The following is a 19,475-nucleotide window of genomic DNA, read 5'->3' as shown; positions in this document are numbered from 1 at the left end:
CTGGCCCTGACACCAAACATGTGAGTTTTTGTTGCAGATGATTCCGTTTCCCAGCCATTTGAGTAACTCTTAGCTGTTTGATGCAGCAGTAGATAACTGGAGCAAATACCGTTTTCTATAGAATCAAAATGCTTAAGAATAAATTTAACAAAAGATGTGTAAGACTTCCACAGTGAGAGCTACAAAACATGCAGAGTGAAATTAAAGAACTTAGTAAATGGAAGAGATATGCCATGTTTGTAGATTGGAGTTTTTCCCCAAACTGGTCTGTAGATTCAACATAATCCCAATCAAAATCCCAGCAGGACTTTTTTTTAATTGACAACTTTCAGAAATTCAAAGTACTGTGAATAGCCAAAACAATCTTAAAAAAGAAAAAAAATTGGAAGACCAACAGTACTGGAAGACCAACAATACCTGGTTTCAAGATTTAATATAAAGCTACAGAAATCATGACAGGCAGTAATAGGTTAGTAAATGTTTAACAATCAGTCCAGGGGTGGGGGCCAGATTTGACCATAAGAAATTTAGCAGTCAGCTCCCATGAACCAGCTTGAGCTGGCTCTAGCACTCCACTGACAGGGTGGTATTCCCACAAGGATAGATAAATAGATCAGTGGAACAGAAAGGAAATCCACACATATGGAGTCAGTTGACCTTCCTCAAAGATGCCAAGATAATTTGGAAAAGAGAATTTTTGTCATCAAATGATGCTACAACAACTGGATACATGTATGGAGAAAAAATGAATCTTAATCCTTACCTCACACCATAGGTGCACAAAAATAAATTCAAGATAGATCATGGTCCAAAATATAAAAGCTAAATCTCTAAAGCTAATAGAAAAAACTTAGAATATCTTCACAACCTTGGGGTAGGTAAAGATTTCTTAGGTCCTAAAAATCATTAACCATGTAGGAAAAAATTAATAAATAGGACTTCATCAAAATGTTAAATGTCTGCTCAACATAAGATACACTAAGAAAAAGGAAAAGCAAATCACAAAAGGAGAGAAAATAATTCACTCTGTGTACGTGTGTGACAAAGCACTTGTATCCATAGTATCTAAAGAATTTCTATAAATCATTGCTGAAAAGATAATCCAATTCTTAAATGGACAAAAAATCTAGATGCTTCACAAAAGAAGATATTCAAATAGGCTGCCAGCACAGAGAAAGGTGTTTGCCATCGTTAGTCGTCAGGGAAATGCCAATTAAAATCACAATGAGACACCACTTTACTCCCACTACAGTGGTTAACATTTTTAAAGTTGAACATCAAATGTCAGTGAGGATGGTAAGCAGCTGGAACTCTCACACGTTGCTGGTGGGAGTTTAAAATGGTACAACTACTTTGGAAAACTATTTGACAGTTCCTTATAAAGTTAAAGATAAATCTGCCTTATGACCAAGCAATTCTATCCCTATGTATTTACCCAAAAGAAATGAAAACATATGTCTACAAAAAGACTCATACAAAAATGTTTATATTGACTTTATTCATAGTAGTTAAAAACTGGAAACAACCGAAGGTCCTTCAACAAAAGAATACATAAACAAATTGTATATTCATTCGATGGATATTAAATGAAATCTTAGTATTAAATTCTCAGTATTCTTCTTAGTAGTAAAAAGGAAGAAACTAATAATACCCTCAACAACATAAATGAATCTCAGAAACATTATATCAAGCATAAGAAGCAAGTATAGTCTATGGTGATATGAATCAGAACAGTGGTTGCCTGTTGATAGCTGGGAAGGAACCTCAGGGAACTCTCTGGAATGATGGAGATGTTCTCTACTTTGATCAGGATGTTAGTTACATGAGTATACATGTTTGTCAAAACTCACCAAAGTGTACAGTTAAGATCTTCACAATTAATTGTATTAATTATATATAAATTTTATCACAGGAGTTTTTAAAATAGGGAATTTTTTTAAAGGTAGCTGGAGTTTTCTTTCCAGGAAAGTTCAATTGAAAACACTTTCAATTTCGATTCAAGAGCTAGATTTCAAATTATATATTTTTCTTTAAAAAATTAGAGTCAGCGATTTGCACGATACTTTAAGGTTCTACTCAGTAACAAAGGATAACTCTAGTATATCACCAAGCAGAATCAATTAGAAAATTCCTCTATGGGAATTAAAGACACAAGTATGCTAAAGGGAGCCAAGGTCCTCAAAATCAAGAACTTAAGAGCCCCCATTTGTGTGGGTAAATCCCAATTAGTTCCAAGCAACTCCTCTCTCTTCCGGAATTCTTTGGACTCCCTAAAGGAGTAATGTGTTTTGTTAGCCCTACATCATCTAGAATGCCATTTCATTAATAATCATTGTTAACAGTTAGAGCTGAAATCCATAGTTCATTTCTCTTCCGAAAGTCACCAGATGAAAGTAATAGTTGAAACTCTTTATAATTTGAGAACTAATTTATAGTACTTAGGCTATTGAAATTAAACTCCTTTATGTAAAGCTTGTACTTTAGAGGGGAAATATAAAGATTTATTAATCATGCAAAGAATCTGCATATTTTCAAATGTGAAACAAAAATATGTAGAGTTTTGATTAGCCTTGACTCTTTCAAAAGCTAAAAGAGCCAACGTGGTACAGAGTTCCTCAGAGTTTTCCTTCTGTCCCCAGCTTCACTTCCTTTTTCCTCCTCAGATATAACCTATTTCCTGTTTCAGGCATCCAGTGACTTCTTTCTCTCTTCCCCTGCTTTCCTCTCTTCAGAACCTGTAAGGTCCTACCAACTAGGAACTTTTACTTGTTATTTGCAATTCATTTATACTGAAATATTCATTCAGCCAGGGAATTTTTTTAATCTCTAATTGTTCAATATTGTTTAAGAATCAGTAAGCATTTAATGGGAGTGGAAACCTGAAATCTTACCAAGTCTTCTGCAGCCTAGCCCTAACGATAAACTGATTTTGTCAGTTTAAGATAGTATAGACTCCAGGCGAGAAAGGGAAACAAAAGGTATTTGTTTTTCCTACATGACTCCTGCTCCCCTGGAAAGATCACGTAAGGGTCTGGTCTCCTTGAAGCTGCTTTAGGTATAGTCTAGGAAGCTGCTGGTTCTGTAAGATCTTGGAATCCAGCCTGCCTAGTGTAGATCTGTCTGTTGGTTGGGATTCCTTTTCTCTGTTCCTCCATCCCTTCCTTCCTACTACGTATTCACATATAGTTTTATATACTGCTGTGGACTCCAAATTAAACCTTTTTTTTGGAAATTCCCCAAAAAACACGTGATACTGTTCTCTTTAATGCTGTCAGATTCCGGGGGGCTGAGGGGGAGAAAAACATTCTTTCCAGCTTTTTCAGGTATGAGAGAAAAATAAATTTACATGCGCAAATTCTCATAAATGCATTGCTCAGGCTGTCTCACAACTGACAACATGGGGGAGATGATGATACATATGCCTTATATATTATTTATGTGACAAACACATTCATACCTGGTGAAAAGCAAAATGAACCCACTAAATGAATTATTCCACGTCTTTATAATAAATTACGTACCCTTAGCATTCACTAAACACACACAGACCTTTTCTAATTTTTTCTTCCAAGGAGATACGTGATCAAAGACCCAGAAAGAACTCACTTATCCACTTGTAATTATTAAGTAATTTGTTTCTTCTATCTCAGAGAGAAAAATCCCAGATGAAGATTTCATCATCTTAATTGATGGATTAAATGAAGCAGAATTTCACAAACCGGATTATGGGGATACAATTGTATCATTTCTGAGTAAAATGATTGGAAAATTTCCTTCCTGGCTGAAACTAATTGTAACAGTTAGGACCAGTTTACAGGTATGTGTTTGTTTGCTTTTGGACCATAAATTATTTCCCTTGGAGAGTGCTTAAACTGAAAAAGTTCTAGGTCCTTGTACCCTTAGTGATGAGCTTTTCCAGATCTCTACCATGTCCTAGAGCGCTAGCAAGAGTAATTCCCAACGAGCATATTTTGAGAGTAAGAGATACAATCTAGAGAGAGCATTCTCTGTATACTACTCTCTTAGCTCAAATTCCCATTTCCATTGCTCTGGGTAAGTTTTGATAAAGTGTCCCTCAAAAAAGCATGAAAAGAAAGTCCACTTTTCTAGACTTTGTCATGAGTATAGCAAAGCAAATAGATGCTGTAACACTCTAATTCACTGTTTGACTTTTGTTTTATGTTTTTTATCATTTAATGCCAGGCAAAATCCAGTTCAATATACAGTGTAGAGTCAGATTTTCTAGTTCTTCCCTCTTTTTCTCAACTTCTATAGCATGAAGATGGACTTTCTTCTATATATTTCTTTTTCTAAGAAATATTGGCAATATTAAGGCTTTATATTAAATTTACTGCAACTGGGAGATAAGAGGTTTTTTTAATTACCATCCCTGCTCACTCACTGATCACTCAGTTTATGGCCTAGAAGAATGACTAGGAATGTTGGAACTGCGCCTGTAAAAGACATATGGGCTAAGGATAAATGACTCCACCTTCTCTACCATTCACAGTATAGCTGAGTTGGTATTTTCCATTCTTTACATATTCACACTTGGTTTGAAACAGGGTTTCTCAACCTTTTTTCCCCTAACCATAGCCTCTTTTAAAGAACATTAAAATTTTGCATATTATACACCCATCCCACTATTTTGATGCAACTCCCTTAAAACAGTTGTTAATATACAGAAAATAGTCTCGGTGCCCTCCTTTTCCTCTCTCCCAGGCATTTAGTATTTTTCCTATAGATTGACCAATTTAGGTCAGTCTGCCTTCTTTGATCAGAGACTGTACTTCTGATCCTGACCACCAACTTGCAGATGTTTGTTATTAAAATCTCAGAGTAATTTGAGGAATGTGAATGAATCAACGTAAATGCATCTTTACAACTAAAAATTATGTAATCTGCCATTATTGGTCAGTAGCTTGTTAAAGATGAAAGATGAATAAAAGAAACTTCCAGGAACACAATCTCTGACTAGTTTTACTAAGTACGTACTTAGGAGATATCTTCGTTTATATAATTTTTGTTTGGTTTTGGTTTTTTTCTTTGTTTATATTTTTATATAATGCTGTGTGCAATCTCAAAAGACGTTTTAAGTATGACTTGGTAGACCACATAACTTTAATTTTTCAGCTGTGCCAAAGAACAGGAAAAGTACTATACACTCAAAGTCCAAATGTCAATGTCTTCATAGATCAAGACCTGCAACAACTTCCCAGATACTTCATTCACTTCAACCAATAACTTTTTAAAATTATTTAGCTGACAATGAAACAATTCCTAGGTCTTTAAAAGTGAACCCTCATAACTGATCAGTCATTATTTCCACAAACATTTTTTACGTACTTCAAGTATAAAAGGCTCTTTCTAAGAGCTGAGGATACAATGGTGAACAAGACAGACAATATCCCTGCCCTCATAAAGCTTGTATTCTAGTGAGGAACACAAATAATAAAGTAAAAAATGAACATATATTAAAAATTTAGGTAGTGTTAGTGCTATGAAGACAAACATAACAGAGTAAAGGGATAAATGAGGATGACAGATATTTTAGATAGGGCAGATAGGAAAGGCCTCTCCAAGGAGCCTTGTAAAGTGATAACATCTGATTTACTTTCTTTGGCTGCTGGCTGTGTAGATAATAATATGTAGGGGATCAAGAATGGAAGCAGAAGTACAGATGAAAGGTGATGGTGGCTTAGACTAGAGTGGGAACAGTGGAGACCCTCTGAAGTGGTCATATTTGGAGTATATTTTGAAGAAGAATCAAAAGGACTGGATGTGGGAATGAGCAAGAGAGAAGCTTCAAGGATGAATTGTGGGGTTTTGGTGAGCGACTGGGTAGATGCTGGTTTGAGGAAAAGAGAAGGATCATAGATAGTTCCTACGATTTGGTGGTAGGGTCAGTGGTAATACCATTTATTGACATGTGGAGGTTTTGTGGTGGGGGGAGATTTTAGTAGTTCTGATTTGATCACACATTGTCTGTCTATGAAACATCCAGGTGTCATTGTTGAGTAGACGGAGATATAAGATGAGAGCTCAGAAGAAATGACTAAGCTGGAAATATGAAATTAGACATCATCCATGTATAGATGATATTTAGAACCATGGGACCCAACTATTCTAGGGAGTGAGGGTGGCCAGATAAGAGGAAAGAATGGAGACGTGAGCCCTGGGTGGACTGAGAAATGAGAGAGGAGCCAGCCAGAAAGGCTGGGTAGGAGTAGCCAGTGTGCTAAGAGGAAGACGAGGGGAGCATGCTGTGGAAGCAAAAGCTGCAGGAGGGGACTCGAGAAGAAAGATGTGTTCACCTGTGTCAGATACTGCTGAGAGGTTGAGGGGGAAGAGAAATGAAACTTGCTTATTGGATTTGGCAAGATGAAGATTGCTGATCATCTTGACAAGGACCGTTTCAGTGAAGTGACGGGATTGAAGCCTGATTGCAACAAATGGAGGAGAGAATGGGAAGGGAGGAATGAAATACAGTAAGTAGAGAAAACTTTTCTGTTAGGTTTTGCTAAACATGGGAACAGAGATATAGTAGTTGGAGGGAGGAGTATGGAGTCACATGTCTGCGTGGAGACAAGACAGAAAGAGAAGAGAAGAGGAAATTAATGCAGGAGAGGGAATAGATACTTACAGGAGCAAAGTCTATAAGCAGATAAGAAAAGATGGATTCCAGAGCATGAGAGTCGCCACAAAGCCCTGTCACCTTCCCCCAGTGTAATTTCCAAGCAGATCACCAAGGTACCAAGCTTCCCACTATTAGAAGTGTTCCTTTGGGCTAAGGCATCTCCAAAAAACCTACATTAAAATAAAGTCATTTTATCAGGTGGGATAGAAGGCCACATTTTTATATGACATTCTTTAAGTCCTTTTACATTTATCTTAGTGAGTTGTACTTTGACATTAGGCTATGGTTTACACTGAGAAAAATTACAACAAAAGTTAGATGGCATTCTCTTTTCTATTTTAGGAGTGAGTGTTATTTAGGATAGTGACCATTAAATCACTCCTAAAGTGCCCTGTATGAAGACCCATAAAAGTTATTTGAAGTCTCAATATTAGGAAAAGTGTCCCTCCTGTGCAACTAATATGTCTTGATCTATGGACACTAATACTCGATCGTATTTCCCTCTTTTCTTTGACCACTCAGAAGTTCAGAATAAATTTGTGGACCTCGTAGTTTATCACAAGAGTTAGGGGAAACTGAAGGTCTTTCTCTCTCTCTCTCTCTCTCTCTCTCCATCTGTTTTAGGAAATTACCAAGCTGCTGCCTTTCCATAGGATTTTTTTGGATCGACTAGAAGAGAATGAAGCCATAGACCAGGACCTGCAGGCTTACATCCTGCACCGGATACACAGCAGCTCAGAGATCCAGAATAACATTTCACTTAATGGCAAAATGGACAATACTACATTTGGCAAACTCAGTTCTCATCTCAAGACACTCAGTCAAGGGTCCTATCTATACCTGAAACTCACATTTGACCTCATAGAGAAAGGCTATCTAGTGTTAAAGAGCTCTAGCTACAAAGTAGTTCCTGTTTCGCTCTCTGAGGTTTACTTACTCCAGTGCAATATGAAGTTCCCAACCCAGTCTTCCTTTGACCGGGTGATGCCTCTCCTGAATGTGGCAGTGGCCTCTCTCCACCCACTGACTGATGAACATATCTTCCAAGCCATCAATGCTGGCAGCATTGAAGGCACGCTAGAATGGGAGGATTTTCAGCAGAGAATGGAGAACCTCTCCATGTTCCTAATCAAGCGCAGAGACATGACTCGTATGTTTGTACATCCTTCTTTTCGAGAATGGCTTATCTGGAGAGAAGAAGGAGAGAAAACCAAATTTCTCTGTGATCCCAGGTAAGCCATAGATCTGTAATAAGCAATTTGTGAGCCTATTTTGTATTTATTGCATGGAGCATGGGTATTGAAAACAGTAGAAGTGTTCTTCATTGAACATTTCACATAAAGGAAGCATCATCTCTGTTTCTTCTTAAGACAAGGCTATAATGAAGTTTATTTTCTCACAATATTATTTCCTTAAGACTCAAAATCTGCATAGATGTTTAGAATGCTCCTTACATTCCTGTATTTTTCTAAACAACTTTCTCTGATTCCACTAGGGTTCACAGGCTATAATTAATTTTTTTAATTAATTAATTAATTTTGGCTGCATTGGGTCTTCGTTGCTGCATGTGGGCTTTCTCTAGTTGCGGCGAGTAGGGGCTACTCTTCGTTGCGGTGAGCAGGCTTCTCATTGCGGTGGCTTCTCTTGTTGCGGAGCATGGGCTCAGTAGTTGTGACTTGCAGGCTCTAGAGTACAGGCTCAGTAGTTGTGGTGCACGGGCTTAGTTGGTCTGCAGCATGTGGGATCTTCCCAGACCAGGGCTTGAACCCGTGTCCCCTGCTTTGGCAGGCGAATTCTTAACCACTGCGCCACCAGGGCAGTCCCCAGGCAGTAATTAATTTAATCATTTAACAGACTTCCTCAGTATTCTTCAGAAAGAATTGTTCACCTCTTTGACTTAGAGCAGAATTGTTTTAAAATTGTGAGTGCCCTTTTAAAAGCCATGCCATTGTTAAAGTCACCAATGACTGACCCCATTAGAGCCCAGCTGCTGCTAAGATTTACAGTGGAAAATGGAATCTTACACCTTATAGCTGAAAAAGGCTTGAGGAGATCAGCTGATTTAGCCACTCTTACCTTTAGATAAATAAAGTGTCGTTATCCCTATTTTACTATAAAGGCCTTAAAATGCTGAATCACTTGTGAAAAGCCATAAGGTTAACAGGTGGGAGAAAGGAAGAGGAGTTAAAAGAAGAATGGCAAATGCGCTGTGTGTACCACCGCACCCCTATCCTGCACCCGTGGCAGACGTCACTGATTTACCCTAGCACTCTCTCCTGATGAGCTCGACCCTGGCTTAATCTTTCTCAGCTCAACAAACCAGACTCGACATGAAACTGTTTCCCATACTCTTGGATAGAACCTAGATCTCTAGCATCCTAGTGAGGTCTGCTTTCTGCTCCTTCCCACTCCTTTTTGAAAGAATTATTCCTTTAATAAAGTTGATGTTTTCAAAAGCAGGTATAGTCCTGATTTCCTGGAAACAAAGAAGATACCAACAACATAGCTGACAAACGCAGAGCTTATTGTGGCTCAAAAAGAAGATAGGCCAGGTTTGCCTGTGCCTTCCGCTGTGAGTCATCAGAGGCTGACCGTCTCTGACCGTGCTGGGATTTTATTATTACTCGCGAGGCATGTTCTTCACCAGGTCCTGTTAGAGACACCTGTGCTTGTGGGCATGCTGCTCGGCCTACGTCATGCCGACTCATTAGAAAATCAGTTCCAGACTCTGATGACGATATTAAGCCAGGCAGTAGATTTTGTGCTGTCTTCCCTAAGAGGGAAACTTTTTAAAGAAACATGCTGTAGTGGAAAGAACATAAACGTTAGAGTCAGATGACCTGCTTAATAAATCCTACCTCTTCTAGGAACTGTGGCCTTTGGAAAATTACACAATGTTTCTGAGACAGTTTTCTCATCTACATAAAAGGAATAATAATTCCTAGAGCTGTTGAGAATTGAGGTCATGTAGTGTAGTGCCTAGACTAGCACAGAGTACGGAGAAGGTGGTCAGGGGATGTTCCTTGTCCTCCTCTCTCTTTGCAGTAATAGACCTTTCAGGTGCACCTTAACTAAATCCTGTGGCTAATTGGATAGGCAGCAGGAGTCTTCTGCTATCCGCATCTGGGGGCACAAGATTTTTTTTAAAAACCCTGGGTCTGAGTCTCTTCTATGAGTTGTATGCCATTCCCAAGAGAATTTTATTGTAAATCCCACTAGTACTGCTGCTGATGTTGGTACACAGAGTTGGCAACGACATAGTTAAAAAAAAGAGACCAATCTAGAATTGCCTAATGAACACTGAAATCAGTTTCCAGAGGAACTTTGCTGGCTGATCTGCTCTCTTATCCTGGAACGTCTCAGAGGATTGAGAACTGAGGTCCAAGGGAGCCAGACGAACGCTGAATTAACAGTATCCTTACAACACATAAAACCCTCAGACTTTCAAAGGGAAAATGATGGTATTTATGCAGCCATATCATGGCTCTACAGGCTTACCTTCTCAACATTGTTTATTAACTAGAATCATTTTGGCAAGAGGCTGATGCACTGGGACAAGGAGAGCAAACACTTCTAACTTCAAATGCTGTGTATCTGTTCCCTGGTGATTGAATAACACTCAGGGCTGCTGAGGGATCATCATATATCACTTAATGGCAGAGAGTAAACAGGACCAGGCATTATCAAAAAAGCTTTCTTACACGTTTCATCTCAGTTGGAATCCAGCCTTCTTCCCAGCACTGTCTGGCACCAGCTTTGTTACTAAGGTATTGATCTCAGAGCTCGAGGCCCCCTGGGTCAATGAGATGGAAATTCACTAAGAATTTAATGTCACTGGCAAAGCCCAGGCTGGCCTTTCAAAGAAACTGGCTGTAATTGCTTTCCATTGTAGGCGAGTCTGATTAGCAGGACTCTCTCCAGGCAGGGTTTGCCATTATGGCTTCAGCCTCTATTTCCTGTACATTGTTTCCCACTCTGTTCTCCACTTCATCTCCAGCTTCTCTGTAGAACATCTAATGTGGTTCAGTAGACCAGGGAAGACTAACTCAGTGCCTCTGAAGTCACATTATGTAGGCCAGTGCCTGACATGCATAACTCTGTGTAAGGAGAACTTTCAGAAGCTACAGAACATCTCTTCTAGTCCGTTTTCCTGGGCTTTCAACACTCACGTCTTCACCCTGAACTTACTGACCTTATTAGGGAATTAGACACCGATGAGAATATTCTACTGAAGCCAAAAAGTAGTTGACCTTCATCAGAAATAGGCCACCCAGGGAGGTACTTCTGCTAAGTGAAGAGAGTCAGTAATCTGAGGATGGTGCTAGAAAGAGGAAAAAGCAGAGCTGGAGGTCAGTGCAGCAGCTGAGATAGAGTTTTCCTTATTTTAAGTATCAGACTTCCTTTTGTCCCAGAATCAGGGCAGACAGTTGACATCCCAGAAAGAGTGACCTAAGGTTGCATACACGTCTGTCACAGAAAGAAATGAGTTATAGCTACCTTTTCTTGGCTTGGTATTTGTATATATACGCATGTTGGTGTTTATCAAACTGTGAGCAAAGTATCACTGCAAAATCTTTTATTACATCAAAACTTCTAAGATTTTAGATTTACATTCTAGACAAAAGTTTGCCCCTTGAAGCACTCATAAGCCTTAGACCTCACCACCTTATTCTGCCTTCTATTTCCCACTATTCATCACTGTCATATTCTGTCATACTCTGAAACTAATCTTTCTTATATGTTATTCCCTCAGCCACTGAGCTATCAGATTAACTCACTAATCTAATAAACTAATCTCTGTTGTTATGCTCTTAACAGGGAAGTAGAAAACATTAAATGCAACTTGCGTATTTTAAGTAAGGCATTTAAGAGAAGTCACCAGCCTTTATAATCCAACCTATTAATGACTTTGATAGTGGAAATGTGAGGCTGGTAGAGTAGACAGTTGGGGCCACCAGCCTTGTGGTGCTGTCCAATTACTGCCTAATATTTCTACATAGCTTTAGGCTAGCCCTGAATGAATCCCCACTCTTTTTTTTCCTGTTTCTTTCCTGTTATCTCTGTTTTCATGGTATTAGCCTCCCCTTCCCTAAGAACAGCTCTCAGATCAACATTTTGATGTGTATATACATGTAAGATTTTGACATAGAGATTCAAAGACTCAGCTGCCTTATTTTTAACTGTTTGAATAAAACGCAGGAAGCCTGTTGTAAACTTTAACGAGTCTTAAGCTGTAGAACCAGTGAGGTTTGATTTGGAAGCCTAATTTGAGCTGGCCTGATTTCCTCAAACTAAGAGTAGCAGATTTATAGTGGGTGGAAAAGGGAAAAGGCTACTCAAGTCCTAACTGTACCTGTGAGGACAGTTGAGGACTTACTCAATTCCTTGTGGCCAGAGTTGATATCTTACAATAAATGTTCTTTAAGATTTTTCTTAATTATTTTGGCCATGTTAGCAAATTACACATTGGAGACTGGGTGCTCCAAAATCCATGTCACAAAGCATAGTGTCAGAGTAGAAGCAGTTTGTCAAAGGGAAAAAAAAAAGAGGCCATTCTCCCTATAAAGGAAAACTAATTCTGTGTCAGGAACTTGTACAGCCTGGCTTCTTAAAGAATACGTAAGTCTGAAATGACCACAAAATGGTGAGTTGCAGGGTTGTGGTGGTTTTATTTGTTTTTGTTTTGTTTTGTTTTGTTTTTGCGGTACGCGGGCCTCTCACTGCTGTGGCCTTTCCCGTTGCGCAGCACAGGCTCCAGACGCGCAGGCTCAGCGGCCACGGCTCACGGGCCCAGCCGCTCCGCGGCATGTGGGATCTTCCCAGACCGGGGCACGAACACCGTGTCCCCTGCATCGGCAGGCGGACTCTCAACCACTGTGCCACCAGGGAAGCCCTGTTTGTTTTTTTAATCCAAACAGGAGCCTCCAGGCAGAACGACGCTTAACCTTACCCTCACTGAAGCACAAACTTGAGATTACTGCTCCTCAGCCATTGCAGGCTCCCACAACACCCCCTTGAACTGGCAGATGGATTTTGCTTTCTAAAAGCATTAGGAAAGAATTCAGAGAAGTGATAGATCATGCTAAGAAAAAAAAAGCCTTCTGGAACTACATCAGCCTTTAGGAGGTTTGGCAGAGTTAATGCAGAGAGAGGAGAGGTGTACCAAACACCTTTTGCTAGTACATGTCCCTTAGTAGATGACCTTACCTGCCTAGAAATATTAGCTCTCTAATCACTGTTCTGGGTCCAGATCTGCTTCACTCCTAATTCTTTTCTACCACTAAGGGGAAGTCAGTCTTCTGGTGTCGTGATTTCGATATGTGATTTTCATGGAGAGATTTCACTAATCTATAATAATTGGGGGGATTTGTCTAATTTGCAATAAATATTTTGTCCTTATTATCTAAACCATTTTCTAACTCCCTATTGGCATCAAGAATAAATTTGAGACTCAAAATAATAATGGAATATCTATTATTCTAGTGACCCAGGGTCATGGTTTTGTAATATAATGCAAGGAAGATATTACATGAAATCTAATGTATATCTGGGAATATGTCCAGTTTCCCCAGGCATGATGTCCTTAAACTTTACAAATTTGTTTCTCTCAGCATAAATCATGGAACCCACATCTATCAAATAGGTAAATTGTCCCCATTGTTAAAACTCTCGTGTCTTCAGAGATGTACAACTATAACATATTTTTTTTCCTTTTCCAAGTCCAAAATTAAGTTTGGGGAAAGCTGGTAATCAGAATTTTTCTCCACACCTATTTAAAACTGAGAACTACTTATTTTTACTGTCATAAAAACTCATGTGAAGTTTGCTAAGTTAATAAATATACAGAGAAGTAGTTCTGCTTAGAAGATGGAGAGAGAGCATCATTTTATGACTTGGCAGGCATGCAGAAGAGTCAGCTAACGAAAACACAGAAGGGTCTTGTACTCTCCTATATTTGATTTTGCTACAAACATAATATTGCTTTATATATTTAAATTTTATATATATATTGCTTTTTTAAGGTGTAGCAAATACGGGTTAAAGCAACTTCACGTAAGAAGTAGAGCAGGGAGGGCTTCCCTGGTGGTGCAGTGGTTGAGAGTCCGCCTGCAGATGCAGGGGACACGGGTTCGTGCCCCAGTCCGGGAAGATCCCACGTGCCGCGGAGCAGCTGGGCCCGTGAGCCATGGCCACTGAGCCTGCGTGTCCGGAGCCTGTGCTCCACAACGGGAGAGGCCACAACAGTGAAAGGCCCGCATACTGCAAAAAAAAAAAAAAAAAAAGAAGAAAAAGTAGAGCAGGGAAATTTTTGGTACTGAAAGTAGCCTAGGAAATAGAGGCTAATTTGTCCTGTTAATGAGTCTCTGAAGCAACACTGGCTGAATGAAAAGATGGGAATCCCACAGGCTTTCCTAGATTGTCAAACCAAGATTCATGGCACAGCAATCAGAATGAGTTACTGCCAGCTTAGTGGGATATGACAGCACATTTTCTTTTTTTGTGAGCGGAGCAACTTACTCGGCTGTCTCTAGACTTTCAAAAGCAGCTGATTCTCCACATTTGGTAAAATCAACACTAATAGCCTTCTATTCACTCAACCATAAGAACCCACAGCTGTGAGACATGTAGTCACTATAGCCATCAGCATACTCACTTGGTTCTACCACCCAAATTTTACTTGTAAGTATCCACTTATTTCCAACTCTACTGACCACACCCTATGTAACCTCCTCCTGAAAATTCTGCAATGGCTTCTTGTTGTGATTAGAATAAAATCAAAGCCAGATCCTTCAAAGCCCTGTATTACAAAGATAGCTTCTGCCTACCCTCTCTAATTAAGTTCATTTGTTCTCCCTCTTACTCACAATTTTCTGGTCATAAATGGTCATCTACCAGTTCCTAGAACTTGCTAAGCTCTTTTCCACCCCGGCTCTTTGCACTTAATAGTTCACTCCATCCGGAGCTCACTTTCCCTCGTCACACGGCAAGATCCCTCACTCCTTCAGGTCTCAGCCTAATGGCCACCTCCTAAGACTTCCACGTGTCACCTTATCTAAGAAAGTCCTTCCTGGCTTTAACATAGAACCTTTTTACTTTCTAGTCTTTTATTAATTTATTGTCTGTGAATACTTGTTTATTGTCCACTTTCCCGTCTAGAATATGAGTGAGCTCCATGAGGATAGGAACCTTCCTATCACGCTCACCTTGGTCTTCCTAATTAATAGAGTGGCTGGCACACAGTCAGCACTCAGCAAATATTTTGTTAAATAATGAATTAATGAGTGAACAAAGAAGTGGTAAGTGGTACTAACTTTAAGCTTGCAACTGGAAGAATTTGAGGAACTCTTCCCACAGTTAAGTAGTTTCGTTTCGCTGCTCCTGCACGTCAGTAGAAAGTGAAGGCATGCATTTCGGCACACACCCAGTGAACGTTTGTTAGGGAACATATTCAAGGCTCTGTGTTAAGCACTACAGCGGATACAAATACAAGTAAGACAGATCTGTGTACCGCGACTTACAGGATAGCGGTTTTAATAGACATATTTATAACCAGCTATAATTTAAGGCCGAGTGCTGTGCTGGAGGTACAAAGGAAGAGCTGAGGAACGTGGAGGAAGAAGAAGTGATCCATCTTCCTGTGCCTGTTGTTGGCGTTTCAAACTGTGGCAGTTCAATGGCGTCACAGCTCTGCTGCCTCATGAAGCCCTGCCAACTGCCTAAAGGCTTCACTGGCACAGCAGAGGCAGACAGCGTCCGTTTTCCTAGGGCCAGTGATGCATTAACAGAACAGAAGCACAGGAGGAAATTGTGAGGCATAGCGGGAGAAAGCAGCAAATTTCTATCCAAGTTCTATGTTTAAAAAGAAATTATGCTGTTCCACCCATTTCTACAAAGGTACATCTTGGGCACGCTTTACTTATAGCCTCCTTATCGTTAGCGCTTCCATCTCCGCGTTGAATATGAAACAGTAAGACAAGCTGACTAGAGATGTATTTTGTATTCCGATTCCATGAGAAAGCCACAAAAAGAACATGCCAGAGCAGTTACTAACTGAAAAGCTGAGGATAGAGGCGAGCATTTTTGTAAAGATGTGGGTGTCATTTGCAATAAGCAGACTATAAGGCAGCAACCACCACAGTTTAACTGCAGGCAGGATTTTAAGATGAGAGATGAAAAAGATCAGGATTGTCAGTGTACGGTCAGTATTTGAGTCATGGTCACACTCATTTCACAGTTGATCCGTGACACCAGAGATGCCTGCCAATTCAAGGTTGAATCGGGTAGTGCATTAGACAGTGGGTCTGGAAGTCCCTGTGTTGTTTTTCCATGAACGCATCTGCGTGGCATTTATTCATTCATGAAACATTTATTGAACTTTTACTCTACACCAAGGACTCTGCTAGGTACTAGAGAAACTTAGGTGACTGAGACACCCCCACACTAGAGCCATGACCTTCTAGGGGAACGCCAGACACATAGCAACCAATGACAGTGCCATAGTACTGAGTACCATAGGGACCTAGACAAAGAGAAAATACTTTGCAGAGTAAGTGACAGTCAGGTTCAGCCTTGAAGGATGAGTTGATTCCGTTCAGCAGCATTGGCACAGGAGAGCGCTGTAAGCAGGCTAGAAAACATAATGGCAGGGACAAAAACAAGTGTGAAGACGTGAAGTGCCCTTGGGGAATTGTGAGAAGCCACAATTAGAAAATAAGACATATGGTCAGAGAGAATGATAGCAAGTGTCACTAGGAAAAAAGTCTTGAATGCCAGGTTTAAGACTTTACAGTTTATTCTCTAGATAACAGGGAGTCTATAATTTTGTGAGAAAGAGGAGACAGCGATCATATAACTCTGATAATGTGCAAAATAGCTCTGACAAGTAGCATATAGAAGATGGGTTGAAGAAGAGGAGAGACTGCAGGTCAGGATACTAGTTATGAGGTTTCGAGAAACACTAAGGCCTGTAATGTGAGAACAGAGAGCAAGGTAGACATTTTGGAGATACTCAGAAGCACTTGGTCTTTTTTTGTGTGTATGGGAGGTAAGGGTGGAGGGATCAAAAATGACTTCAGAACTTATCTTCAATGATGGAAAATAGTGAAGCTACTGACCAGCATAGAACATTCTGAAAGGAGAAAGGGTTTTAGCATGAACAAAGGCAGGAGGAAGAACAGGCTTATGGGGAGAGGTGACATCCTATTTTTGGCATGTTTGTAATGTATTGCCTCCAAGGGAAGATGAACAAATATATGTAGAAATGTGACCTTGGAAAACAGGAAAAGAGAAAGTTGAAGGCATGAGGTTATGGACTGCAGAGTTATCAGCAAATAACTGACAGTAGAAGCCATAGAACTTAACAAGATCACCCAGGTTAAGAGTATAAAGCAGGAAGTTTGGAAGCATGAAAACAGAATAGATATATTTTTTTATTGACATATATTTGTTTTACAATGTTGTGTTAGTTTCTGCTGTACAGCAAAGTGATTTATATATATATATATGTATATATACACACAAATATACACACACACACACACACACATATTCTTTTTTTTTGTATTCTTTTCCATTATGGTTTATCATAGGATATTGAATATAGTTCCCTGTGCTATAACAGTAATACCTTGTTGTTCATCCATTCTATACATAATAGTTTACATCTGCAAACCCCAGCCTCCCACTCCATCCCTCCCTCAACCCCCTCCCCCTTGGCAACCACAAGTCTGTTCTCTATGTCTTTGAGTCTATTTCTGTTTCATAAATAGGTTCATATCAGAGTAGTTGTATTTAAATGCTAGAAGAAAATGGTGAGCCAAATAATTTACAAGAGTAATATTAGAGAAACAAGAGAAAGTAAGGTCATGGAAATCAAAGGAGAAGATTTTTCCGGGTTAGGTCTGAAGTAATGAATATAATTTCTGCCTGTATTCCATTAGCCAGAACTGTCAAGTGACCCCACTCGAATGTGAACGCAAGGTACCTGGCAAAGTAACTGCTTCCCAACAACTCTCGACTGTGGATGGGAGCGCAGACCTTTTGCAGACAGATATCCTTCTCTGCCCCATAATTCTAATCTCACTAGGTCTCCCTAAATAATTCCCCACAAGTACCTCTATAATATAAAGACATTCCACAGCAGCACATGTTATTTCAGCCCACATTATAAGATAGCTAGGATAGGCTTTAGGTTGTAAGCAGTTCCTCGCCAGCTGGCTGTCCCTGTACCACTTTATCACATCTGAGCACCACATAGAAGAATATCAGAACACTTAAGTGTTATTTCTCTGAAACACTATAGTGTTGTATATCAAGTTTGTCATCACCAGAGCTGATGAAATCTATGTGACTACACATTAGTGACTCTGGCTAGAACAATGGAGAAAACATCCATGCTGGAAATATTTGAGTCCATTTGTTAGTGTGTTTCAGTACTACAAATAGAAACTTTAAGATTAACTATCTCCCTTGTGTGCTAAGTGAAAATCTATTAGAAAAACATAGTTCCATTGTATATTTTATGTATAACAACTGTTATGAAACTTCCAAACCGGTAAATGGGCAGAGGGTAGGGATGCCCTAGAGGGTAGTCTTGCCTTAGAAAGAGATTTTGTCTGAAAAAATTCCATAGTTCTGAACTCTTGTGGTACAGGGGCATCAGGTAAGGGCAGTTCCTCACTGTCTTATAACCTATAGTTGTCCAAGGGTGAGTATCACTTGTCTCCCGTTATCCTTATCGAGGGGCTGCTGATGCCTACAGATGGAATGGAGATTGGATCTACCTTCTGTTATTCTGGATACGCCCTTCCCTGCGTTTTGTCAGGAGAGGGGAGAGGAGACAGTTCTGGGGGGAAGAATCTTTAACTCTGATACGTGATTGATTCTCTCCTAAAATATCGCAAAGCAAATATATCTTGAATGTAAGGTTTATATCCTCCTGAAAACCTCTGATCTACATGAGAGGTTAATATTCCTCCTGTTAGCTTAACTTTTACCTTATTTCTTAGGGACTGGTTAGCTCTGTCCTTATCCCCACTCTCTGCCTGAAGTTACACTACCAAGTTTTCCTGCGGTGACTAACAGTGAATGACATCCATCCCCAGTCATTTTCCCCTGATCCATGGATTTCCTTTCTGGCTGTAAAGGTAGTGGGGTTAGGTGTGGAGGGGCAAAGATTGGAGTTAAGGATAGGGTACTGCATTTCACCCTGCTGCATACGTTAAAGATTAAAGTTCTGTTTGAGCACACAGTCAGTCATCTTTTAATATGTTTAAAGTCTTTTATGGTTAACATTCATTCCTTTAGTCCAGCAGTGTGTTAGTTACTATGGAGGATATAAAAGAAATATAAAATACATTTTACTTAATATCTCTCACTTAATTCGCACCACAGTCCTGAGAGACAGGTGTTACTATCCCTGTCTTACAGAGAGGTTAGAAAGCTTATTCAAGGCTATAAAGCTTGTAAGTGACAGAACTGGGATTTGACTTTCTTTCAGGGATGGAGTCCACAGGGTGACTGAATCACAAGGTGACCTCATTATATAAGCTATGTGGAAATACTTCTTCTGCCCTCACCACTGCCACCCCCCATTGGTCTTTATAACCACATATGAACCCACATTAATGTTTATTTTGATCACCATCATCTTTAATTATAGGGGAAAACATAGTTGTGTTCAGTCATGCGTAAAATGTCACAGTGACTAGGGCTGTCTCTATTTCTTAACTACTCTCTCCCAAAATGCTAATCGAAAAATGTCAAAATTAACAGTTGCTGATTTTAATTGTAAGAATTCAGATTGTACACTGTAAAAATGAACATATTGTTCTTTACG

The 19,475-nt window shown here is 39.6% G+C and overlaps 1 protein-coding gene across 3 annotated transcripts in view; it reads left to right on the top strand.

Annotated features, from left to right (window-relative positions):
• Positions 1-19,475, top strand: part of TANC2 (tetratricopeptide repeat, ankyrin repeat and coiled-coil containing 2) — a 324,057-nt gene that overhangs the window by 255,325 nt on the left and 49,257 nt on the right. For all 3 annotated transcript variants that reach the window (XM_065896563.1, XM_065896562.1, XM_065896561.1), the window contains 2 exons: positions 3,651-3,817; positions 7,262-7,869. In XM_065896563.1, coding sequence (XP_065752635.1) covers positions 3,651-3,817; positions 7,262-7,869 — 775 coding nt within the window. The remainder of the gene's footprint in view (positions 1-3,650; positions 3,818-7,261; positions 7,870-19,475) is intronic.

The sequence above is a fragment of the Phocoena phocoena genome, chromosome 19 (genome assembly GCF_963924675.1).
Source record: "Phocoena phocoena chromosome 19, mPhoPho1.1, whole genome shotgun sequence".
Lineage (NCBI taxonomy): Eukaryota > Metazoa > Chordata > Mammalia > Artiodactyla > Phocoenidae > Phocoena > Phocoena phocoena.
This window is presented reverse-complemented; position numbering and strand designations above follow the sequence as displayed.